This window comes from Convolutriloba macropyga, chromosome 2 (genome assembly GCF_964194025.1).
Source record: "Convolutriloba macropyga chromosome 2, txConMacr16.3, whole genome shotgun sequence".
Classification (NCBI taxonomy): domain Eukaryota; kingdom Metazoa; phylum Xenacoelomorpha; order Acoela; family Convolutidae; genus Convolutriloba; species Convolutriloba macropyga.
The window spans coordinates 70,447,927-70,475,531 of NC_134469.1; the positions used below are offsets into that span (position 1 = coordinate 70,447,927).

General features: G+C 31.9%; 1 protein-coding gene across 1 annotated transcript in view; it reads right to left on the minus strand.

Moving 5' to 3' along the window:
• Nucleotides 1–27,605, minus strand: part of LOC142335429 (uncharacterized) — a 52,089-nt gene that overhangs the window by 18,092 nt on the left and 6,392 nt on the right. Inside the window, exons 4-5 of the mRNA XM_075383910.1 lie at nucleotides 24,628–24,749; nucleotides 1,098–1,290 (exon numbers count right to left, since the gene is read on the minus strand). Coding sequence (XP_075240025.1) covers nucleotides 1,098–1,290; nucleotides 24,628–24,749 — 315 coding nt within the window. The remainder of the gene's footprint in view (nucleotides 1–1,097; nucleotides 1,291–24,627; nucleotides 24,750–27,605) is intronic.

Consider the following 27,605-nt stretch of genomic DNA (forward strand, 5'->3'; position numbering starts at 1 on the left):
TTTCGTCAGGAACATGAGGTTTGAATGAATCTTTTTTATTGATTTCAGTTGCTACCTAATGGTGTTAATCATCTAGAAAATAATTGTTTTCAAAAATAGAAAGTTATGTTCGAACTTTTCCCTTTCTCCAGTCTTTTTTTCGAACTATTACGTAGTCTGATTATGGACAGGTTTCATATTTTTCATTAATGGACTGGTTAAGTTGTTTTATTTAGGTGTTTTCTGATGCCATTTTCAATTTTTTATGGTGTTTTCTTTAATATATAGACATCAAATTTTGAATGTAATAAAAGTTTGTCTGACTTCTATGTTTGCTTTTTGTCAGAGGCTCATTAATGACAGATTTTATCAGCTCTCTAATGGGGCAATACCTTATTCGTTTAGTTGTGTAAAAAACAGTATGTGAAATTTTGAAAATTTTCTGTCTCTTCCTCTTTTTGCAGACCATTAAATCAAAATTGCTGATGAGCGGGGTCGGAACAATATGTACGAACGGACTTTCTCGAGCCTCATTTTTTCGGTAATTTGTCATAAGTCTATCTTTGGAAACCACAAAAAAAACTATAGCTGTCCAGAGCCACAATTTGTTGGGAGCGAGGTAACTTCTAAATTTTATGCCGCAAACAGCAGTTTCATTGCAAGGATAATTACGTTGAATTTGACTTGGCCAATGCATCATTCTTATGTCTTATCTGACTTCTTTAAAAAAAGTTACGTAATTGTAACAACCCAACTGTGGTATTAGCCAACGCCATATACTGCTAAAGAATAAGATCTTCGAGGACTCGAACCTACAATCTCCAGAACCTGGTACAGGCATGCTACCGTTGCACCACATCTCTGCTGAAGTATCAACTTTGTTAGCTTCATATACCACAAGCTGGGTTATTACATAACAAAGCTGTAGGATAAAACAATCTTCTTCTTTGGAGACTCCCATCCAAATTAGTGGACAAAAAGTCCTTTGAAATTTCAACCTTCTTATTATTTTGTTACACTAAGCTTATGCTAAACTTCATAGTATTTAATTACATGTAAGATTACTTATATTCAAGTTTATCTAAAATGGAGCTTTCTGCATTTTTGGCATCACTTACTGACGTTATTGGGCTGCTTAGGCGAGAAGTAATCAGATGTTAAAGGGTCACCAGAGTAGATATTCTTGAATGGGTTGCTTTTGGCCCGATACATACGAGCATAGCCAGTCCAGAATCCAGCATCCTCCAAGTAGGCCAAATCAGCAGTGATCGCTTCTTTGTAATTGTCAAACATAAAATTGCGAAGTGTTTCCTGAAACATGAAGACCCCAGGGTGAGGTACCACAATAAATCAATTATGTCCAGACCCAACATGAACGCAACGGGGGCGTCGTGCGTTCAAAGCTGCATAGTGTGGAAACATTGATGAACGCACGGAAACTCTGACATTAACTTGAGAAAGCAATTCTGGTGAAAACATGAAAGTCTGAACATGAGCACTTTCCGTCTGGGATGGTCTAGACATTCAGGTTTTCGTCACCAGTCAAAGTTTCGGTGCCAGACGAAACACCAAACCGAGGACAGAGGCTTGAAGTACCAGACCGAATGAACCTCTGATCAGAACATCCCATACAAAAGCTGTACATATTTAATCCAGACCTTCGTCCCGTTGTACCAAATGTCCTAAACTGCTCAATATTGTGTCCAGCTACCAGCCAAGCTTTTCCGCTCTCAAAATTCGTTTTAATCAGGCCTATCAAAGGTGCATTAATTTAGCATGGCTATCAAAATGTGTATGATGCGATAGTACTTTATCTCATTTATGTGAGGGTTTAATATTACACAGAATCAAGTTAACAGAAAAATGCAATATACACAGATTGTTGCGTTTTTGACTGGCAATTGCATCTTCTTTAACGAAAAAGAATTTAAGATAACATAATTTGTTTGTTGACTCGAAGCAGCTCATAATCATGACGTTCAAGAATTTGTTGAAAAAAACTATACTATTAAACTTTCTTATGACCAGTTTCCAGATCTTTTATGCAATTAGAACGAGCTCTGATAGTTCTTCCTAGCTTCATAGTCGCCTGTAATCAGAGATGTATGCGATCAAATTTAACTCTCATTGTACTGTAGTCATTAAATTTTTTAACAACTTCAGGATCTATTCTGCCATCCAACCCCCCCAGCCCCCCAATTTTACCACGTTACTACGTAGACTATTAGAAGAAACAAACTAATACATGACAGAGATTCGACTCAGATTAAATTCCGATAATTATTCTATATGTTTTTATTCTTTACAAGTGTTTATTCATTATGAGTTATTCTTTTTTACAAATCAAACTAGTTCAGGCCGAGCATTTTATTTTAAAGGTGAAGTTAAAAAATCAGCTCATGCCTGTTAATAGCTAGGAATTCAAATTGGTTTAAAGCTAACCTTTTAAAATCACTTAACCTTTTCAGTAAAATTGCTAATGCAATTCGTACTTTGTATCTTGTAGGAAACCAAACTCATTTAAAATAAAGAATTTATATGTCAAATTATTGGTAGCCTCTCATGCAGCTTTGTGTTGAGTATTCCTTCAGATTCTTCCAGAAAAAACATAGAACGCATAGATTGGAAAACAACTGGGAATAAAAATGGTCAATTCCGGCAAAAATTTGACCATTCTACTGATCTTTTCATTAAGAATCGTATCTTGCCAGCCAAGCTGACTACCTCGAAAATATTTGCTACTCGTTTAAAAGCTGGACAGAACAAGAGAACAAATCAAATTATTACAAGAAAAGAGAGCGAAAAGGGAAAACGAACTTGAGTGACAAATATTTGGTTCTTAAAAACGTTTAAAAATGGAACAAATTACCCTCATCAGGAAAAACTTTAAACAGCAAAACTCTCTGTAGAAATGTTTCAGCCATGTTTTTGCTCGGTCAGCAGAATGAAATACCAGTTAACGGGCAATTAGTAGCGCTTTTTAAATCCTATTTTAGCAACGAGATGAGAACGAACAGCCACAATTTCAAGACTGTTTTAATAGTTACAATACTGATACTGGAATTATCTGGTTCATTTTTTGAAAGCATGTGGATATAAAACGTGAGGGTTATAATCAGAAAAATCTACATGTCAACTTCAAAAAAAAAGGTAATTAATGTCTGGGGCCGTAAGAGATATATGCCCACTAAAATACTGTGTGTGGGCAACAGTATAGATCTCATTTTCTACAATTGTTTTGATTTGTTGGGTTTTTGTGAGCAGACTACTAGGAAACTACTACTCAAAAACATCTTGGCATACACTTCTCTAGCTTTTGTTCTTCAAATTTGCAGCAAAGGAAAAGATGTTAAAATGTGTTACTTTCGAATGGTTAAAAATATTATAGACATAGCTCAACTCCATGGAAAGAAAATAAATTAATCCTAGCTACAGTTTTTGCATTGTTTTAGCATGGAACCACATCAGTTATGTTGTAGGAAACATAACTTCGTACAAGTTTAAGTTAATGAGAAACTTTAGAAAAGTCTCTGCTTTGGATCTGATGAAATTTCACTTCCTAGATTGGTCCCAATACAATTCGTTTGAACTGCCTAAATTTTCATCATCAATTTATTTTGTTGCCAATTTTAGAAAAGCAAAGGCTTGACCATTTACAGGGGGGTATATTGTTTTTTCTGATAAAAAGAGTTACTTGGATCCTTCAAGTCACCAGAAACGCAAAAGTTCCAAAAACGAAAACGAGAATGTATTCTTTGGTCGAAGGCACTGTAGTTATAGAATTTTTGTTGTTTACTTTGGAAAGGATCTTCAACAAACAGGAAGCGCCGAAACTATGCATTTTTAAGCTTATTTCAAAAATTTATGACTCTTTTATATATTATACTGTTTGCAACTGACGATGTTCAGATAACTATGCCAATTGCATAAATCTGTTCAAAACAAATAACATAACGGCTAATTACGGAATCGATTCAAAAAGCATTTAAATTTTTATTTTTTGAGTTCAAACGAAAATCAGATGCTTGACTGTATAAAATAGAACATAAATTAGAAAAATCGTAGTTTAATAATTTAAGAACTAGTAGGTTTTTTATTTTAAAAAATTGATTTCATCCAACTCATTTGACCAAACCGTTCTTTTGTCGGAACTTTGAAATTTTTAATTGAACCTAATTCCAATATCAATTTGGAAAATAATTCAAGTTTGTCTGAAAACCAAAATCTTAGGAAAAATTGGACGATAGTGAATATAAACATCGAGGGGAACGTGGAGAATATTGTAAAAAAGTATGTTTCATTTTGCTGCAGCTTAACAAGTAACTTTAATTTCTGATCATGAACAAATGTCGTTTGTTTCGAAAAAAAAAAACAATTTTATTCAAACGGAGCAGCCAACGACAATCGAGCATGGTTTATATTTTCTAAACATTAGGTTTTCTCCGCTAAACTTAATATCAGAACAAAAACGCTTTCTTAATAACAATTTAAAATTGAAATTAATCTTTGACTATTTCTTGGTAAAATGATATGTCAAAATCTGTTTAAATGTGTATGCGGTTTTTCTCCTTTGGACTTTTATTCTTCACAAAAATAAAAATTTACTTTGCTTATTTGATAGAAAAAATTACCTTATAAATAAGAAAATTTATTGTTGCCCTAAATTAAAAATTGTAACACTTAATATTTACAGAAAATGCTGTGTAGAGTATTAGTAACCAAAACTTTCACATTTTTAAGAAAAAACTGATTTTTTTTAGCTCAAATGTTTTTTAAATAAGTAAGCTACGAAGAATTTCACCGATGTCTTCCTCTGACATCAGGAATTTCTCAACCCGTTGAGCAATATATTTGGCTTTATGAAATAAAGATACAATTTTTGGTGATAGTATATTGGATGTGGAGCCTATTTTCTTTTTCACTTTCTGTAAATGGTTAACTGTCTTTTGATTCAGAAACACCGCATCAATTTAATTTGAACCAATAAATTTAATGGGATCTAATGTTAAGTACCAAAAAACTATTATAACAGCTAAGCTCGAGGTATTCTCCGTGTTAAGAAAACAGTCGGAATATTAACTCTTTGCTGAACCACGTCAATATTAATTAACCTCCAGTATGGACAATTGCGTTTATTAACATTTTTTATTAAAAAAACTTATTTGGCATTGAAACCCGAGTTAATGCAAATATGGTTTTATACTATATCGTTAGATTGTTCTGATTAATGGTAGATATAAAAAGAGAGGAATCTTGAGAATGTCTGCTACAAAAAGTAGTCTCTATGAGTTTGCTACACTCCTAAACACCAATAATATATTGATGTCTAATTTGTTTTCAACAATGTCTTAAGTGAAGTATGTTAGCTTCTAAAAATGAATCGACTGGATTCATTTTTAGAAGCTAATATTTTTCACTTCAGACATTGTTGAAAACAAATTAGACATCAATATAATTTTATTATTCATCGATGTTGAGTATACGAAAGTTGAAAAAAAATCAAAAATTTTTGCTTTACTCTGAATGTACCTCAAGACATTCCCTGCATGTAGCTATTTCTCTTCTGGAGTAGTGTAGATCTACACTACTTACTTTTGTGTGGTCAGGGGATTGAATTGTTTTAACAGCTTACGTTACATTGATCAATCAAATCTAAATAGAATAGAGAAGACGCAATTTGTGCCGTACAAAACTATTTCTTGAGATGCATCATTTTCGCCCGACTTAACATCGCTAACAACAAAATTTTGGTTCCTTTTCTAACATTACCGTTAAGCTAAAACTTTATCGTGATTTTGAATATTAAAGGCCTCAATGCTGGTTAAAGTTTTAGAGTAACACTGCTGCTGTAATGTTCTTTTTTGTCATGTTTGTTTATTGTGTTTGCAGAGTACTTCCTCTGAAAAAAATTAAAGCTACGCTTTAGCTTCAAAATAAACAGTGCAGGTACTTTCTCTTAAGATTATCGTAAACTCAAGAACTGGCTGACAATTGATTTGCTTACAACTGTACAACAATTTACAAAAACAGAGCTTTTTGTAAAACAAGAACAATCATTTTCATGAGTCGGTAACAGTTATCAATTTTTTCCATTATCAAGATCAATTTATCTTTGTTGGGGAAGAACATATGCTCAACTGGAATTTTTGTTGAGTCAGTGTCCACCGAGTGATATTTTCATCGTACAGAATTGTGAGTGGTATCATCAGGAAGCTTGTCAAGCGTCGTATTTTTAAAAAATGATCTTATTTTTGAATTTGGCTTTTGTCGAGGAGTGAAACTTTGATTCATTTTGATTCAATTTTGCCAAATATATGATAAAAATGTTAACGATAGTCTTATTGTTTGTCTGAAACAACTGTTTTCGCTCAATTGTTACCATTTTTCAATTTTTCTTGAAAAATGGCATCAAATATTCTTATTTTGCTCACTTTGTAAAATTACTGGCAGTTGAGACATAAAAATAGCTGGCACAAGGTTTGCTAAAACAGATAAGGGCTAAAAGATTGTTTGCTAAAAGCTGCGGAGCGATAACAAGGGCAGATTTGGACTTTTGTTGATTTTTGCAATGAAAAAAGATTCAGATTGTATTAGATGCAGACATGACAGTTTCCGTTTCACGCAACAATTAATATTAAACTACTTTTATGTTCAAATGAGGTCTAATGAACAAAAATTGTCTTTTGTGAGTAAAACCTCGTCTTTTGTCTTTTATGTTTTATGGTTTTTTGCTCAGAAAATTTGTTTTCGTAAATTCTTACTGAAATCTACAGAATTGCTAACATTTGCTGTTCTCTTTGTAGTATTATGACAGACTCTCTTTCATCAATTGCCCAGTGTGTTGTGTAAGTTGATAACAAAGGAAACATCCGATGCTTCCAACGGTTTTTACCTCGCTAATTGTCCTCGATAAGTTGACTTTTTTGTCAGTTTATCGATCTCGGTAACAATTTCGCTTAAGAAATTTTTAGTTTATTGAACAAGCGGTAATAAACAGATAAGTGATGGTCTAATTGTGGAGTTATACAATTCAAAAATTATTCGAATTATTACAACGGCGCGCATTGCTTCTTATTTTTTACTTTTTCTTTGTTAGTGTTTATTACAAACCAAACTTAATTCAGATAAGAAGTCAGCTGTTGAAAGGTCCAAAATACATACAGTTCAGAGCAATGAACATACATGATAATGTCAACCATAAGCGTCTATTTTTTGCCGTCAATGCCATTTAGTAAAACTCTTCAAAAATTTCGATTTACGCCTGTATTGGTTGTCATTTTGTTATTTAGAAGGTTGTTTTCATTGCCATTTTATCATTTAGAAAATTTTTTTTGCGCTGATGTTACGAGTTTTCATAATTTTTTTAAAAAAATTTGAACATTTTCTAATTTTTGATGTTTCATTTTCTGTATTGTTCAAGTTCCAGCTTAATGGAGAGTCAATTAGGACAATAGTAGCAATGAAAGAAGGCCAGAAAGAATTCTATTTCATTTTTTTCCTGGTTGAAGAGATTAACTTTTTTATGCTTAGACACGGTTTCCTCGCAAAATTTAAAAAAACCTTTTATTTTTTTACTCTACTCGTTCTCTTTGCAGTCTTATGTTGTTCTGGATATTGAGAGGTCTCAATGGCTCTCTTTAAATATATAAATGATCCCATTCAAAGAATTCAGCTGATAGCTAATGATTCTCATGTCTTTTGAAATCAATTGTTTTCAAAAATATTGAAAGTAATTTTTAACTTTGTCCTTGCTGGTCTGCTTGTTAGTAATTCTCAAAATAGACAAATCGTAGGTTTGTCAAACAAACTTCCGGTCATTTGATTTTGTATAATTTTAATCTGACGCTATCTTGTATTGTTGGTGAAGATTTTTAAAAAAGGTAGATATTCAACTTTGGTCTTCAGCAACGCTTGCTGTTTTCAATTGTTTTTTGTTTGTCTTGGCTCTCACTCTCCTCAACGGCCAGTATCATTAACCCCCTAATAGCTTATTTTTTAATTTGTTTGAGTGGTTTGAGCTCAGAGTCTTTATTTAATCGATACACCAATTATTTTTAAACAACATATGATTTTTTGCAAATTTTCTTTTTCCTTAGCATTTGGTAAACAATTAATTAAAAAAACGTGGTTAAGCAGTTTTGGAACATTATACGCAACATTATCCTGCCTCTTTTTGTCAACAAACAATTATTTTTAAAGAGTAATAAAATCGCGTGAAGATGTTGTTCGATAATTATATTAAATTTTCAAAACAGTTACAAGAAAAAGAACTAACGAGACAGGTTTTTTGGTTTTTTTTTATCAGAAATTATTCTCTGTAGCAGTTTCAGATCAAAATTGCTACACTCCTAAACACCAATAATATATTGATGTCTAATTTGTTTTCAACAATGTCTTAAGTGAAGTATGTTAGCTTCTAAAAATGAATCGACTGGATTCATTTTTAGAAGCTAATATTTTTCACTTCAGACATTGTTGAAAACAAATTAGACATCAATATATTTTATTATTCATCGATGTTGAGTATACGAAAGTTGAAAAAAAATCAAAAATTTTTGCTTTACTCTGAATATACCTCAAGACATTCCCTGCATGTAGCTATTTCTCTTCTGGAGTAGTGTGGATCTACACTACTTACTTTTGTGAGGTCAGGGGATTGAATTGTTTTAACAGCTTACGTTACATTGATCAATCAAATCTAAATAGAATAGAGAAGACGCAATTTGTGCCGTACAAAACTATTTCTTGAGATGCATCATTTTCGCCCGACTTAACATCGCTAACAACAAAATTTTGGTTCCTTTTCTAACATTACCGTTAAGCTAAAACTTTATCGTGATTTTGAATATTAAAGGCCTCAATGCTGGTTAAAGTTTTAGAGTAACACTGCTGCTGTAATGTTCTTTTTTGTCATGTTTGTTTATTGTGTTTGCAGAGTACTTCCTCTGAAAAAAATTAAAGCTACGCTTTAGCTTCAAAATAAACAGTGCAGGAACTTTCTCTTAAGATTATCGTAAACTCAAGAACTCGCTGACAATTTATTTGCTTACAACTGTACAACAATTTACAAAAACAGAGCTTTTTGTAAAACAAGAACAATCATTTTCATGAGTCGGTAACAGTTATCAATTTTTTCCATTATCAAGATCAATTTATCTTTGTTGGGGAAGAACATATGCTCAACTGGAATTTTTGTTGAGTCAGTGTCCACCGAGTGATATTTTCATCGTACAGAATTGTGAGTGGTATCATCAGGAAGCTTGTCAAGCGTCGTATTTTAAAAAAATGATCTTATTTTTGAATTTGGCTTTTGTCGAGGAGTGAAACTTTGATTCATTTTGATTCAATTTTGCCAAAAATATGATAAAAATGTTAACGATAGTCTTATTGTTTGTCTGAAACAACTGTTTTCGCTCAATTGTTACCATTTTTCAATTTTTCTTGAAAAATGGCATCAAATATTCTTATTTTGCTCATTTTGTAAAATTACTGGCAGTTGAGACATAAAAATAGCTGGCACAAGGTTTGCTAAAACAGATAAGGGCTAAAAGATTGTTTGCTAAAAGCTGCGGAGCGATAACAAGGGCAGATTTGGACTTTTGTTGATTTTTGCAATGAAAAAAGATTCAGATTGTATTAGATGCAGACATGACAGTTTCCGTTTCACGCAACAATTAATATTAAACTACTTTTATGTTCAAATGAGGTCTAATGAACAAAAATTGTCTTTTGTGAGTAAAACCTCGTCTTTTGTCTTTTATGTTTTATGGTTTTTTGCTCAGAAAATTTGTTTTCGTAAATTCTTACTGAAATCTACAGAATTGCTAACATTTGCTGTTCTCTTTGTAGTATTATGACAGACTCTCTTTCATCAATTGCCCAGTGTGTTGTGTAAGTTGATAACAAAGGAAACATCCGATGCTTCCAACGGTTTTTACCTCGCTAATTGTCCTCGATAAGTTGACTTTTTTGTCAGTTTATCGATCTCGGTAACAATTTCGCTTAAGAAATTTTTAGTTTATTGAACAAGCGGTAATAAACAGATAAGTGATGGTCTAATTGTGGAGTTATACAATTCAAAAATTATTCGAATTATTACAACGGCGCGCATTGCTTCTTATTTTTTACTTTTTCTTTGTTTGTGTTTATTACAAACCAAACTTAATTCAGATAAGAAGTCAGCTGTTGAAAGGTCCAAAATACATACAGTTCAGAGCAATGAACATACATGGTAATGTCAACCATAAGCGTCTATTTTTTGCCTTCAATGCCATTTAGTAAAACTCTTCAAAAATTTCGATTTACGCCTGTATTGGTTGTCATTTTGTTATTTAGAAGGTTGTTTTCATTGCCGTTTTATCATTTAGAAAAATATTTTTGCGCTGATGTTACGAGTTTTCATATTTTTTTTAAAAAATTTTGAACATTTTCTAATTTTTGATGTTTCATTTTCTGTATTGTTCAAGTACCAGCTTAATGGAGAGTCAATTAGGACAATAGTAGCAATGAAAGAAGGCCAGAATGAATTCTATTTCATTTTTTTCCTGGTTGAAGAGATTAACTTTTTTATGCTTAGACACGGTTTCCTCGCAAAATTTAAAAAACCCTTTTATTTTTTTACTCTACTCGTTCTCTTTGCAGTCTTATGTTGTTCTGGATATTGAGAGGTCTCAATGGCTCTCTTTAAATATATAAATGATCCCATTCAAAGAATTCAGCTGATAGCTAACGATTCTCATGACTTTTGAAATCAATTGTTTTCAAAAATATTGAAAGTAATTTTTAACATTGTCCTTGCTGGTCTGCTTGTTAGTAATTCTCAAAATAGAGAAATCGTAGGTTTGTCAAACAAACTTCCGGTCATTTGATTTTGTATAATTCTAATCTGACGCTATCTTGTATTGTTGGTGAAGATTTTTAAAAAAGGTAGATATTCAACTTTGGTCTTCAGCAACGCTTGCTGTTTTCAATTGTTTTTTGTTTGTCTTGGCTTTCACTCTCCTCAACGGCCAGTATCATTAACCCCCTAATAGTTTATTTTTTAATTTGTTTGAGTGGTTTGAGCTCAGAGTCTTTATTTAATCGATACACCAATTCTTTTTAAACAACATATGATTTTTTGCAAATTTTCTTTTTCCTTAGCATTTGGAAAACAATTAATTAAAAAAACGTGGTTAAGCAATTTTGGAACATTATACGTAACATTATCCTGCCTCTTTTTGTCAACAAACAATTATTTTTAAAGAGTAATAAAATCGCGTGAAGATGTTGTTCGATAATTATATTAAATTTTCAAAACAGTTACAAAAAAAAGACACTAACGAGACAGGTTTTTTGGTTTTTTTATCACAAATTATTCTCTGTAGCAGTTTCAGATCAAAATTGTTTTCCATCACACGGTTGCAGTCCAATATGACCTGTTATCAGGTCATTCCAGACCAAAGTCGTCTGTGAATAGGTGTTTAAATTGTGCGCTGGAAGTTTTTTCGAAGATACTTATATGATCAGACCTTGCCAGACAGATAGGACCATTCGAAGTTTTCAAATCATTTCTTTGCTACACTCATTTTAGACCTCAATACCTCAACTCTTCTCGAGGTTTGTCGAAAGTGACAAGAGTTGCACAGCAATGCCTCTTAATGTTTTCGTTTTTGTTTTCTTAATTTTAAACACAGTGCAGACTTATATGAGATCGGAAGTCAGCTGTTAAACATTCCAACATACATGCATTTTGGGGCAAATGAACATCCCTGTCAATCAAAACATAAGAGTATGCTTTATTTACTTCAATGCTGTTTGCGTAAAACTCTTCGAAGACTTTGAGTTCTGCCTGTATTGGTTGTCATATTGCAGACTTTCGACTTGGTTTGTTTGATGACTTTCTCAAATGGCTTCCTAGGCAGTACCATTTTAATATGTTTACTTATTCCTAATTAAAACCAATGGTTGATACGACTTTTTGTTTCAAAAATTTCATTTTTCTTCAACAATTGTTTTTTTCAGCCACATTTTAACGTTGCTTCAACAATGAGAGAAGCTTTATTCTCTTCGAAGCTAATTAGATAGTATTCTTCCCGGCTGTTTTATCATTTAAACAATTTTTGTTTGCGCTCATCTTACGAGTTCTTATCATTTTTTAACTTTTTTTAATATTTTTGGACATTTTCCAAATTTTGATGTTCTGTTTTGCGATATTGTCCAAGTACTATCTTAAGGGAATTCTACATATGGAAATAATAGCGTCAATAAAAGGCCAGATTGAATTCTATTCACTCTTCTGCTTTAAAAATAATAAAATTTTTTATAGTTAGAAACAATCTCCTCGCAAAAAATGAATTGACTTTTTATTTTTGACTCTATTTGTTCTCTTTGTAGTCTTATATCGTTTTGGATAATGACAGGTCCCAATGGCCCCCTTTAAATATGTAAATTACCTTATTCAAAGAACTAGTTTGATCGCTAATGATTCTCATGTCTTTTGAAATCAATTGTTTTCAAAAAGTATAAATGTGTTTTTTTAATTGGTCCTTTTGTGTTTGGTCTGCTTGTTAGTTTTTTTTTAAAAAACACAAGCCATATAAACTTTCAGTCGTTTGGTTTTGTATAAATTTTATCTGATGCTATTTTGACTTAACAGTTAAGGTTTTTTTAAAAAAAAAAGATAGACATTGAACTTTGGTCTTAAGTAATGCTTGCTGTTTTTCAACTATTTTTTGGATGTCTTGGCTCTTACTGTCCTCAATGGCTGGTATTATTGTACCTTTAACGAGTTCTTTTAAATTTGTTTGAATAATTTGGGCTCAAAATGTTTTTTAAATGAAATCACCAATAATTTTTGAACAGCGTATGATTTCTTGAAAATTTTCTACTTCCTCAGCATTTGGTATACAATTAATTAAGAAAACGTGGTTAAGCAGTTTTGTAACAATATACGCAAGCACCTATTACCGTACCTCTTTTGTCAACAAACCATTATTTTTAAAGAGTAAAAAAACCGCGTGAAGAGGTTGTTCGATAATTATATTAAGTTTTCAAAATAGTTACAAAAACAGAACCAAGGAGACAGGTTTTTTGGTTTTTTATCAGAAATTATTCCTTGTAGCAGTTTCAGATCAAAATTGACTTCCATCACACAGTTGCAGTCCTATATGACCTGTTATCAGGTCATTCCAGACCAAAGTCGTCTGTGAATAGGTGTTTAAATTGTGCGCTAGAAGTTTTTTCGAAGTTACTTATATGATAATACCTTGCCAGACAGAAAGGGCCAATCGCAGTTTTTAAATCATTTCTTTGATTTAATCACTTTCAATCTAAATGCTCAGCTTCTCTCAAGGGTTGTCAAAAGTCACAAGCGTTGCACAGCGTTGCTGCTATTTTTTTTTTATTTTTTTCTCAATGTTAATTGCAGAGCAGATTTATATCGGATCAGATGTCAACTGTTGAAAAGCTAAATTCTGCCTTTATTGGTTGTTTTTTTGTAGATGTTTGAATTAGTCTGGTTAATGGCTCTTTCAAATGGCTTCCTAAGCAGTACCAAGTAACAATGTTTACTTATTCCTAGTTAAATGCTGATGGTTGATACGACCTACCGTTTCAAAAAAATTTTTTCCGCCAATTTTTTCTCCCACAAATCTTTTAATCTTTTTTCGGCCACACTTTAACGTTGCCTCAACAATGAGAGAGATGTTATTCTTTTCCAAGTTAATAAGAAGGTAGTCTTTCGTGCTGTTTTATCAGTCAAAAAATTTTTTCGCGCAGACCAGTTTTCATAACTTTTTTTTTGAAAATTTTGGACTTTTTCCAATATTTGATGTTCTATTTTGCGATATTGTCCGAGTACCATCTTGATAGAAAGTTACTTTTAAAAATAATATTGTCAACAGAAGGCACGAATAAATTCTATTCAATTTTATTCTTTGAAGATATTGACATTTTTTATAAATAAAAACAATTTCCTCGCAAAATTAAATTGACCTTTTAATTTTTGTCTGTATTTAATCTCTTTGTAGTTTTATGTTGTTCTGGATAATGACAAGACTCCTTGGTTCTCTCTAAGAATATAAATAACGCGATTCAAAGAATTCAGTTGAAAGCTAATTATTCTCATGACTTTTGAAATCAATTGTTTTCAAAATGTTGAATTATATTTTTTAACTTTGTGCTTGTTTTGTCTGCTTGTCAGTTATTGTCAAAAAAGACAAGTCCCAGACTTGTCAAATAAACTTTCAGTAATTTGGTTTTGTATAATTTTTATCTGATGCTCTTTTGACTCAATAGTTAAGATTTTGTAAAAAAAATGATAGACATAAAATTTTGGGCTTAAGTAATGCTTGCTGTTTTTCAACTATCTTTTGTTTGTCTTGGCTCTTACTCTCCTCAATGCCTGGTATCATTGACCCTCCAAAATGTTATTTTTAAAGGTGTTTGAGTGGTTAGAGCTCAAAATCTTTTTTAAATGAATACACCAATAATTTTTGAACATCATATGTTTTTTTTTAAATTTCCTATTTCCTCAGCATTTGGTATACAATTAATTAAGAAAACGTGGTTAAGCAGTTTTGGAACATTATACGCAAGCACCTATTACCGTGCCTCTTTTGTCAACAAACCATTATTTTTAAAGAGTAAAAAAACCGCGTGAAGAGGTTGTTCGATAATTATATTAAGTTTTCAAAATAGTTACAAAAACAGAACCAAGGAGACAGGTTTTTTGGTTTTTTATCAGAAATTATTCCTTGTAGCAGTTTCAGATCAAAATTGACTTCCATCACACAGTTGCAGTCCTATATGACCTGTTATCAGGTCATTCCAGACCAAAGTCGTCTGTGAATAGGTGTTTAAATTGTGCGCTAGAAGTTTTTTCGAAGTTACTTATATGATAATACCTTGCCAGACAGAAAGGGCCAATCGCAGTTTTTAAATCATTTCTTTGATTTAATCACTTTCAATCTAAATGCTCAGCTTCTCTCAAGGGTTGTCAAAAGTCACAAGCGTTGCACAGCGTTGCTGCTATTTTTTTTTTATTTTTTTCTCAATGTTAATTGCAGAGCAGATTTATATCGGATCAGATGTCAACTGTTGAAAAGCTAAATTCTGCCTTTATTGGTTGTTTTTTTGTAGATGTTTGAATTATTCTGGTTAATGGCTCTTTCAAATGGCTTCCTAAGCAGTACCAAGTAACAATGTTTACTTATTCCTAGTTAAATGCTGATGGTTGATACGACCTACCGTTTCAAAAAAATTTTTTCCGCCAATTTTTTCTCCCACAAATCTTTTAATCTTTTTTCGGCCACACTTTAACGTTGCCTCAACAATGAGAGAGATGTTATTCTTTTCCAAGTTAATAAGAAGGTAGTCTTTCGTGCTGTTTTATCAGTCAAAAAATTTTTTCGCGCAGACCAGTTTTCATAACTTTTTTTTTGAAAATTTTGGACTTTTTCCAATATTTGATGTTCTATTTTGCGATATTGTCCGAGTACCATCTTGATAGAAAGTTACTTTTAAAAATAATATTGTCAACAGAAGGCACGAATAAATTCTATTCAATTTTATTCTTTGAAGATATTGACATTTTTTATAAATAAAAACAATTTCCTCGCAAAATTAAATTGACCTTTTAATTTTTGTCTGTATTTAATCTCTTTGTAGTTTTATGTTGTTCTGGATAATGACAAGACTCCTTGGTTCTCTCTAAGAATATAAATAACGCGATTCAAAGAATTCAGTTGAAAGCTAATTATTCTCATGACTTTTGAAATCAATTGTTTTCAAAATGTTGAATTATATTTTTTAACTTTGTGCTTGTTTTGTCTGCTTGTCAGTTATTGTCAAAAAAGACAAGTCCCAGACTTGTCAAATAAACTTTCAGTAATTTGGTTTTGTATAATTTTTGTCTGATGCTCTTTTGACTCAATAGTTAAGATTTTGTAAAAAAAAAATGATAGACATAAAATTTTGGGCTTAAGTAATGCTTGCTGTTTTTCAACTATCTTTTGTTTGTCTTGGCTCTTACTCTCTTCAATGCCTGGTATCATTGACCCTCCAAAATGTTATTTTTAAAGGTGTTTGAGTGGTTAGAGCTCAAAATCTTTTTTAAATGAATACACCAATAATTTTTGAACATCATATGTTTTTTTTTAAATTTCCTATTTCCTCAGCATTTGGTATACAATTAATTAAGAAAACGTGGTTAAGCAGTTTTGGAACATTATACGCAAGCACCTATTACCGTACCTCTTTTGTCAACAAACCATTATTTTTAAAGAGTAAAAAAACCGCGTGAAGAGGTTGTTCGATAATTATATTAAGTTTTCAAAATAGTTACAAAAACAGAACCAAGGAGACAGGTTTTTTGGTTTTTTATCAGAAATTATTCCTTGTAGCAGTTTCAGATCAAAATTGACTTCCATCACACAGTTGCAGTCCTATATGACCTGTTATCAGGTCATTCCAGACCAAAGTCGTCTGTGAATAGGTGTTTAAATTGTGCGCTAGAAGTTTTTTCGAAGTTACTTATATGATAATACCTTGCCAGACAGAAAGGGCCAATCGCAGTTTTTAAATCATTTCTTTGATTTAATCACTTTCAATCTAAATGCTCAGCTTCTCTCAAGGGTTGTCAAAAGTCATAAGCGTTGCACAGCGTTGCTGCTATTTTTTTTTTATTTTTTTCTCAATGTTAATTGCAGAGCAGATTTATATCGGATCAGATGTCAACTGTTGAAAAGCTAAATTCTGCCTTTATTGGTTGTTTTTTTGTAGATGTTTGAATTAGTCTGGTTAATGGCTCTTTCAAATGGCTTCCTAAGCAGTACCAAGTAACAATGTTTACTTATTCCTAGTTAAATGCTGATGGTTGATACGACCTACCGTTTCAAAAAAATTTTTTCCGCCAATTTTTTCTCCCACAAATCTTTTAATCTTTTTTCGGCCACACTTTAACGTTGCCTCAACAATGAGAGAGATGTTATTCTTTTCCAAGTTAATAAGAAGGTAGTCTTTCGTGCTGTTTTATCAGTCAAAAAATTTTTTCGCGCAGACCAGTTTTCATAACTTTTTTTTTGAAAATTTTGGACTTTTTCCAATATTTGATGTTCTATTTTGCGATATTGTCCGAGTACCATCTTGATAGAAAGTTACTTTTAAAAATAATATTGTGAACAGAAGGCACGAATAAATTCTATTCAATTTTATTCTTTGAAGATATTGACATTTTTTATAAATAAAAACAATTTCCTCGCAAAATTAAATTGACCTTTTAATTTTTGTCTGTATTTAATCTCTTTGTAGTTTTATGTTGTTCTGGATAATGACAAGACTCCTTGGTTCTCTCTAAGAATATAAATAACGCGATTCAAAGAATTCAGTTGAAAGCTAATTATTCTCATGACTTTTGAAATCAATTGTTTTCAAAATGTTGAATTATATTTTTTAACTTTGTGCTTGTTTTGTCTGCTTGTCAGTTATTGTCAAAAAAAACAAGTCCCAGACTTGTCAAATAAACTTTCAGTAATTTGGTTTTGTATAATTTTTATCTGATGCTCTTTTGACTCAATAGTTAAGATTTTGTAAAAAAAAATGATAGACATAAAATTTTGGGCTTAAGTAATGCTTGCTGTTTTTCAACTATCTTTTGTTTGTCTTGGCTCTTACTCTCCTCAATGCCTGGTATCATTGACCCTCCAAAATGTTATTTTTAAAGGTGTTTGAGTGGTTAGAGCTCAAAATCTTTTTTAAATGAGTACACCAATAATTTTTGAACATCATATGTTTTTTTTTAAATTTCCTATTTCCTCAGCATTTGGTATACAATTAATTAAGAAAACGTGGTTAAGCAGTTTTGGAACATTATACGCAAGCACCTATTACCGTGCCTCTTTTGTCAACAAACCATTAGTTTTAAAGAGTAATAAAACCGCGTGAAGAGGTTGTTCGATAATTATATTAAGTTTTCAAAATAGTTACAAAAACAGAACCAAAGAGACAGGTTTTTTGGTTTTTTATCAGAATTTATTCTCTGTAGCAGTTTCAGATCAAAATTGACTTCCATCAAACAGTTGCAGTCCTATATGACCTGTTATCAGGTTATTCCAGACCAAAGTCGTCTGTGAATAGGTGTTTAAATTGTGCGCTAGAAGTTTTTTCGAAGATACTTATATAATCAGTCCTTGCCAGACAGAAAGGGCCAATCGCAGTTTTTAAATCATTTCTTTGATTTAGTCACTTTCAATCTAAATGCTCAGTTTCTCTTAAGGGTTGTCAAAAGTCACAAGCGTTGCTCAGCGTTGCTGCATATTTTTTTTTTAAATTTTTTTCTCAAAGTTAATTGCAGAGCAGATTTATATCGGATCAGATGTCAACTGTTGAAAAGCTAAATTCTGCCTTTATTGGTTGTTTTTTTGTAGACGTTTGACTTAGTCTGGTTAATGGCTCTTTCAAATGGCTTCCTAAGCAGTACCAAGTAACAATGTTTACTTATTCCTAGTTAAATGCTGATGGTTGATACGACCTACCGTTTCAAAAAAATTTTTTCCGCCAATTTTTTCTCCCACAAATCTTTTAATCTTTTTTCGGCCACACTTTAACGTTGCCTCAACAATGAGAGAGATGTTATTCTTTTCCAAGTTAATAAGAAGGTAGTCTTTCTTGCTGTTTTATCAGTCAAAATTTTTTTCGCGCAGACCAGTTTTCATAACTTTTTTTTTGAAAATTTTGGACTTTTTCCAATATTTGATGTTCTATTTTGCGATATTGTCCGAGTACCATCTTGATAGAAAGTTACTTTTAAAAATAATATTGTCAACAGAAGGCACGAATGAATTCTATTCATTTTTATTCTTTGAAGATATTGACCTTTTTTATAAATAAAAACAATTTCCTCGCAAAAGTAAATTGACCTTTTAATTTTTGTCTGTATTTAATCTCTTTGTAGTTTTATGTTGATCTGGATAATGACAGGACTCCTTGGTTCTCTCTAAGAATATAAATTATTCGATTCAAAGAATTCAGTTGAAAGCTAATTATTCTCATGACTTTTGAAATCAATTGTTTTCAAAATGTTGAATTATATTTTTTAACTTTGTGCTTGTTTTGTCTGCTTGTTAGTTATTGTCAAGAAAGACACGTCCCAGACTTGTCAAATAAACTTTCAGTAATTTGGTTTTGTATAATTTTTATCTGATGCTCTTTTGACTCAATAGTTAAGTTTTTGTAAAAAAAAAATGATAGACATTAAATTTTGGTCTTAAGTAATGCTTGCTGTTTTTCAACTATCTTTTGTTTGTCTTGGCTCTTACTCTCCTCAATGCCTGGTATCATTGACCCTCCAATATGTTATTTTTAAAGGTGTTTGAGTGGTTAGAGCTCAAAATCTTTTTTAACTGAATACACCAATAATTTTTGAACATCATATGTTTTTTTTTAAATTTCCTATTTCCTCCGCATTTGGTATACAATTAATTAAGAAAACGTGGTTAAGCAGTTTTGGAACATTATACGCAATATTTTCCTGCCTCTTTTTGTCAACAAACAATTATTTTTAAAGAGTAATAAAATCGCGTGAAGATGTTGTTCGATAATTATATTAAGTTTTCAAAACAGTTACAAAAACAGAACCAAAGAGACAGGTTTTTTGGTTTTTTATCAGAAATTATTCTCTGTAGCAGTTTCAGATCAAAATTGACTTCCATCAGACGATTGCAGTCCTATATGACCTTTTATCAGGTCATTCCAGACCAAAGTCGTCTGTGCATAGGCGTTTAAATTGTGCGCTAGAAGTTTTTTGGAAGATACTAATATGATCAGACCTCGCCAGACAGAAAGGGCCATTCGCAGTTTTTAAATCATTTCTTTGATACACTCGCTTTAGATCTAAATCCTCAACTTTTCTCGAGGGTTGTCGAAAGTCACGAGAGTTGCACAGCGTTGCTGCTTATTTTTTTTTTAAATTTTTTCTCAATGTTAATTGCAGAGCAGACTTATATCGGATCAGCTGTTGAAAAGCTGACTTCTTCCTGTATTGGTTGTCTTTTTGTAGACGTTTGACTTAGTCTGGTCAATGGTATTCTCAAATGGCTTCTTATGCAGTGCCCAGTAACAATGTTTACTTATTCCTAGTTAAAAGCTAATGGTTGATACGACCTATCGTTTCAAAAACTTTTTTTCTGCCAATTTTTTCTCCCACAAATCTTTCTTCGGCCACATTTTACGTTAAATCAACAATGAGAGAGGCGTATTTCTTTTCTAATTTATTTGGAAGGTAGTCTTTCTTGCTGTTCTATCAATCAAAAAAAAAATTTTTCGCGCTGACCAGTTTTCATATTTTTTTTTTGAAAATTTTGGAATTTTTCCAATATTTGATTTTCTATTTTGCGATATTGTCCGAGTACCATCTTGATGGAAAGTTACTTATAAAAATAATAGCGTCAACAGAAGGCCCGAATGAATTCTATTCAATTTTATTCTTTGAAGGTATTAACATTTTTAATAAATAAAAACAATTTCCTCGCAATTTTTGACTGTATTTATTCTCTTTGCAGTCTTATGTTGTTCTGTATAATGACAGGACTCCTTGATTCTCTCTAAAATTGTAAATTATGCATATCAAAGATATCAGATGAAAGCTAATTATTCTCATGTCTTTTGAAATCAATTGTTTTCGAAATTTTGAAGTATATTTTTTAACTTTGTGCTTGTTTGGTCTGCTTGTTAGTTGTTAAAAAAGACAAGTCCCAGACTTGTGAAATAACTTTTCAGTATTTTGGTTTTGTATAGTATTAATCTGATGCTCTTTAGACTCAATAGTTAAGATTTTGTAAAAAAAAAGATAGACATTGAATTTTGGTCTTAAGTAATACTTGCTGTTTTTCAACTATCTTTTGTTTGTCTTGGCTCTTACCGTCCTCAATGGTTGGTATCATTGGCCCTCCAATGGGTTATTTTATAATTGGTTTGAGTGGTTAGAGCTCAAAGTCTTTTTTAAATGAATTCACCAATAAATTTTGAACATCATATGTTTTTTTTTTAAATTTCCTATTTCCTCAGCATTTGGTATACAATTAATTAAGAAAACGTGGTTAAGCAGTTTTGAAACATTATACGCAAAATTATCCTGCCTCTTTTGTCAACAAACAATTATTTTTAAAGAGTAATAAAATCGCGTGAAGATGTTGTTCGATAATTATATTAAGTTTTCAAAACTGTTACAAAAAAAGAACTAACGAGACAGGTTTTTTGGTTTTTTTATCAGAAATTATTCTCTGTAGCAGTTTCAAATCAAAATTGACTTCCATCACACGGTTGCAGTCCTATATGAGCTGTTATCAGGTCATTCCAGACCAAAGTCGTCTGTGAATAGGCGTTTAAATTGTGCGCTAGAAGTTTTCTCGAAGATACTTTTATTATCAGACCTTGCCAGACAGAAAAGGCCATTCGCAGACAGAAAAGGCCAACAAAATAATTTGTTTGATACACTCACTTTAGACCTATATGTTCAACTCTTCTCGAAGGTTGTCGAAAGTGACAAGAGTTGCACAGCATTGCTGCTTACTTTTTTTTTTTAATTTTTCTCAATGTTAATTACAGAGCATACTTATATCAGATCAGAGGTCAGCTGTTGAAAAGCTGAATTCTGCCTGTTTTGGTTGTCTTTTTGTAGACGTTTTACTTAGTCTGGTTAATGGCTTCTTCAAATGGCTTCCTAAGCAGTACCAAATAACAATGTTTACTTCTTCCTAGTTAAATGCTGATGGTTGGTACGACCTATCGTTTAAAAAATTTTCTTTTCCTACCGCAAATCTCTTTTTAACTTTGCTTCAATAATAAGAGAGGCGTAATTCTAGTCCATTTTAATTAAAATTGTTTTCTTAACTTTGTTTTTGAAAATTTTGGACTTTTGCCAAAATTTGATGTTCTATTTTGCGATATTGTCCGAGTACCATCTTAATTGAAAGTTTCATAAAAAAAACGTCAACAGAAGGCCCGAGTAAATTAAATTCAATTTTTTCCTGGAGAGAATAACTTTTTTTATGCTTAGAAACAATTTCCTTGCGAAAATGAATTGACTTTTTAATTTTTGACTGTATTTATTCTCATTTAGTCTAATGTCGTTCTGAAAAATGGCAGGACTCAATGGCTCTCTTTAAGAATACAAATTATCCGATTCAAAGATTTTAGTTGAAAACTAACAATTCTCATGACTTTTGAAATCTTAACTTTGTGCCTCTTTGGACTGCTTGTTAGTTATTCTCAAAAAGACAAAACCAGTCAACTGATTTTGTATAATTTTAGTCTGATGATTTTTTGACTTGCTAGTAATGATTAAAAAAATAGATTGACATTGAACTTTGGTCTTAATTAATGCTTGCTGTTTTACATTCATTTTTTGTTTGTCTTGGCTCTTACTGTCCTCAATGGACGGTATCACTGGCCCCCTATTAAGCTATTATTTATTTCGTTTGAGTGGTTTGAGCTCAAAGTCTTTTTTAAGTGAAAACACCAATTATTCTTAATCAAAATTTGTGTTTTTGACAGTTTTCTATCTCCTCCACATTTGGTAGACAGTTAATTAATAAAAAACGTGGTTGAGCGGAGTCAGTACATTATACACAAGCGCACATTACCGTTCCTCTTTGTTTCAGCAAACTATCACTTTTAAAGAGTAAAAAAATCACGTGAAAAGATTGCTCGATGAAAATATTAAATTTTTAAAACAGTTAAAAAACATAACCAAAGAGACAATTTTGTTTGACTTTCCTTTCTCAAAAGTTAGTCTCTGTAGCTGTTCTAAACCAAAATTAAAATTACCTTCCATCAGACTGCTGCAGCCTTAACTGACCTGTTATCAGACAAAAATCTTCTGTGGATAGGTGTTTATATTGTGCACTGCAAGTTTTCTTGAAGTTACTTTTATGATCAGACCTTTCGCAGTTTTTGAATCATGTCTTTGAAACACTCACTTTAGACCTCATTGCTCACTTCTTCGCGAGGGTTGTCAAAAGTGGCAAGAGTTTCTCAGCATTGCTTCTTAACTTTTTTCTTAATGATAACTACAGATCAGAGGTCAGCTGTTGAAAAGTCCAACAAACATGCAGTTCAGGGCAAATGATGATCCCTATCAATCAAAACATAAGCGTCTGTTTTTTGTCTTCAAGGCCGCTTGCGTAAAACTCTTCGAAAATTTTTGAGTTCTGCATGAATTGGTTGTCATTTTGTAGACGTTTGACTTAGTCTGGTTAATGACATTTTTAAATGGCTTCCTATGTAGTACCAATTTACTATGTTTACTTATTCCTAGTTAAAAGCTAATGGTTGATAGGAATTATTGTTTCAAAAAATTTCTTTTCCTGTCAGTTTTTCTACCACAAATTTTTTTTCGGCCACATTTTAACGCTGCTTCAACAATGAGAGAGGCGTAATTCTATTCCAATTTGATTAGAAGGTAGTCTTTCTTGCTGTTTTATCTTTCGAGCTAACCTTACCAGTTTTCTGAACTTTTTTCGAAATTTATGGACTTTTTCCAACTTTTGATGTTCTATTTTTTGATATTGCGAGTACCATCTTAATGAAAAGTTACATTTGGAAAAAATAGCGTCGACAGAAGGCCCGATTAAATTCTATTCAATTTTTTTTTGGAGAGAATAACTTTTTTTATGCTTAGAAACAGTTTTCTCGCAAAAATGAAATGGCTTTTTAAATTTTGACTGTATTTAGTATCATTGTAATCTAATGTCGTTCTGGAAAGTGACAGGACTCAATGGCTCTCTATTAGAATATAAATTACCCGATTCAAAGAATTTAGTTGAAAGCAAATGATTCTCATGACTTTTGAAATCAATTGTTTTCAAAATGTTGAAATGTGTTTTTTATTTTGTGCTTGTTTGGTCTGCTTGTTAGTTATTCTCAGAAAAGGCAAGTCCTAGATTTATCATATAAACTTCCACTCAATTGGTTTTGTATAACTTTAATCTGATGCTATCTTGACTTGTTAGTAAAGATTTTAAAAAAAAAATATATCGACATTGAACTTTGGTCTTATGTAATGCTTGCTGTTTTTCATTAATTTTTGGTTTGTCTTGGCTCTTACTGTCCTCAATGGCCGATATCATTGGCCCTCTTATGAGCTGTTTTTTATTTTGTTTGAGGGGTTTGAGCTCAAAGTCTTTTTTAAATGGATACACCAATTATTTTTGAACACTATATGTGTTTTTAAAAGTTTTCTATATCCTCCGCATTTGGTAGACAATTAAGTAAGAAAACTTGGTTGAGCGGAGTTGGTACATTATACACAAGCGCACATTACCATTCCTTTTTGTTTCAGCAAACAATCATTTTTAAAGAGTAAAAAAATCACGTGAAAAGGTTGCTCGATAAAAATATTAAATTTTTACAACAGTTAAAAAAAAATAACCAAAGTGACAGTTTTCATTGAGTTTCCTTTATCAAAAATTAACCTCTGTAGCTGTTCCAAACCAAAATTACCTTCCATCAGACCGTTTCAGTCCTAAATGACCTGTTATCAGACCAAAGTCGTCTGTGAATATGTGTTTAAATTGTGCACTGCAAGTTTTTTCGAAGTTACTTATATGATCAGACCTTTCGCAGTTTTTAAATCATGTCTTTGAAACACTCACTTTAGAGCTCAGTGCTCACCTCTTCGCGGGGGTTGTCGAAAGTGACAAGAGTTGCACCGCCTTGTGCTCCACAGGCAATCATAGCCTTGTCATAACTCACTGGACCCAAATGCAGCATCAGTCTGTAGCAGTGACTGAGACCTATCATCAATAAAATCTACGCTAGGATACATTTATCATGTCGTTTGGGTGTAGAAGTAATATACAGTCCTTGGTTGAAAAGTTACACAGAGTTTAAATATATTGCAATCGAAGAGTTATCATAATTTAATTGCAATATACAAAGATAGAGGAAAACAAAAAAAATGATGGTGTGGATTATAGAACAATGTGATTTCAACCAACATAATGTGCACTTTATAAAGAAAAACTAACTACATGAGATACAATATTTCCAAATTAGCTTATAATAAATATCCAAACAATAAAGTACCGTACCAGTGTATTGGTATAAAAAATTTTTAACTGAATGATTCAAATTTAAACAATTCTTCTTTCGATGCCAAAAGCCCATTTGCTTGAGAAAATATACTCAGAATTATCGCTCGTTTCCGCTGACATGTATTAAGATCAGGCAAGTAAGGAGCGCGAATAAATCCGACAAGCTTAAATTTTGGTATATAGGTCAGTAGACGTCAGATTTTAATGATTCAAATTTATACAATTCTTCTTTCGATGCCAAAAGCCCATTTGCTTGAGAAAATATACTCAGAATTATCGCTCGTTTCCGCTGACATGTATTAAGATCAGGCAAGTAAGGAGCGCGAATAAATCCGACAAGCTTAAATTTTGGTATATAGGTCAGTAGACGTCAGATTTTAAAGTGTGCCCAATCTAGTGACAATTCTAATCCTTTGATCAAGGGTATTAGTCATTTGATAATCCATTGATTTGGCGGATTAGTCGCCCATTATTGCATTGATATTGTCACTAGATTGCGCATAAAGGGATATGACAAAATTAGCGAAGAAGGAACGTCATTTTGTTTGATGATATTTGCACTGTCGCTAATCTCGGCAAAGTTTGCTAAAACGCAAAAAACGAACGAAATGTATATAAGTGAATAATTGAAACTTAGGTACATTAATTTACTATACAATGTGAAAACTAGTTCAGCGCTTTTCTCAGTTGATATATTTAAGTTATAATTAATGCATTTTCAGTTAACGTAGTTACTCTCAGACTACCTTTGGCGTGATTAGCTGCTTGATTGTTAACAGCAATTTTTGAAAAAAAAATCGGAAACGGTTGATTCTAATCCTTTGATCAAGGGTATTAGTCATTTGATAATCCATTGATTTGGCGGAAATTTTAGAAACTTTGCTGAGAACGCGGTAAGTTTGTTAGAACTAAGTGCAAAACAATGAGTTCGAAAAACTTTCACGATTTTGGTGTGACAATTTATTTTTGTCCAATTAAATTGCAACCGCGTATTTTAAAAATATATATAGTAAAATAGTTTGTGAAGCCACTCCAGAGATTCATTCAACTGATCTCTCTTTTCATGAGTGTTATTTAAAACCGTAAAACTGAACCCAAGGATCAAATGAAATTTCTTAAACATTAAAAGTTAACCCGAACTCTTAAAGTAATTCGTTTAAAAACAGTTAACAAAATTTTTGCTATTAATGGAATCCGATTATAAAAAATAAGATACACATTTCTCGCTTCATTGAGCAGCAACTTTGGACGTAAAAAATTCCTAGTGGGCTATCACAGAACAAAATTAAGCAGCATTTTCAGAACTATTATAAAGCAGAATAACTGAAAGTTTAATAAATCTTTGATTAATTAACTGAAGACGCTAGTCAGTATTGTTTTTCCAAGAAAAATTATAAAGAATAAGAGAATAAAGGCAGCAAGTTTCAATGAAAGATTGGTTTCACATCCAAACAAGAGGATACAGCTTCTAATGTTTATACACGTAATTAAATTCATTTGTAGCCTCAAAGATCATCTTAAAAAAATTGAAGCTGAACTAAATCCAATAAAAATACTATTTGAGTTGATCCCGATATCGAAAAATGACACATGTCATGTGGGCGTCTATGTCCAAATGTTTTTTTTTCTCGTTATGACTGTATAATGGACCCAATATGATAATGTATGTGATTAAATTTTGAATGGAAATCAGAATTTGTCATCTTTCAAATTGCCTTCAAATGTTGGATTAGTCACATACAATAACTAATTAGTAGATAAAGATTCTGATTGAAACAAAACAACTCGAGATTGAAAAAAAAATGAATCAATTAATCCTAGTTCAGCGCCTAATCAAAACTTAAAAAAGACACAACCCAGCGGGTCACTTGCGTTAGTTTCCAGAAATATTTTTTGTTATTCTTTTCTCAGACAAAATTTCATCAAAGAGAGCGCATGTTTGACCAGATGCCCTCGAAACAAATGAAAGAGGTTCGTTTTTAGGAGATCGATTGAAGAACATCAATTTTTTAAAGAATGATCCACACCTAATTGATAGACATTTTAGAATGTCAGAAGACTGTTTTAACATCAAAAAAACCTCAATCTATTCGAACCAAAAGGAAACGTTTGTTTTTTTCAAATAATGTATTTTATTAGAAAAATTGTTTAATAAAAAAAGAAACATTTTTCAGAATAGTGCTAATTACATCGAGAAAATTTTTTACTTAAAGACCTAACGAAAAAATTTTATGCATCCAACACATGCCTGCCAAATCAATTAAACGTGTATATAGTTGTCCATTAAATGACAATACACCCGATGCCATTTTACCCAATGCCACTCTACCTTATTCCATGATACCCAATGCCATTACATCCAATAGGCTTTGATATTTTTTTCAATAATCCGACTATAAACTAGCTGTCGCTATTACACGTATGTTTTAACTTATACGCAAGCGGATTATAGAATCCCATGTTCGGCTGTGATAGTTTCATATCAAGTCTCACGGGCCGTTGAGGCATTGCCATGGTAGTTAAAAACGCTAAATTGTCCTTGTATTAGCGACTGTT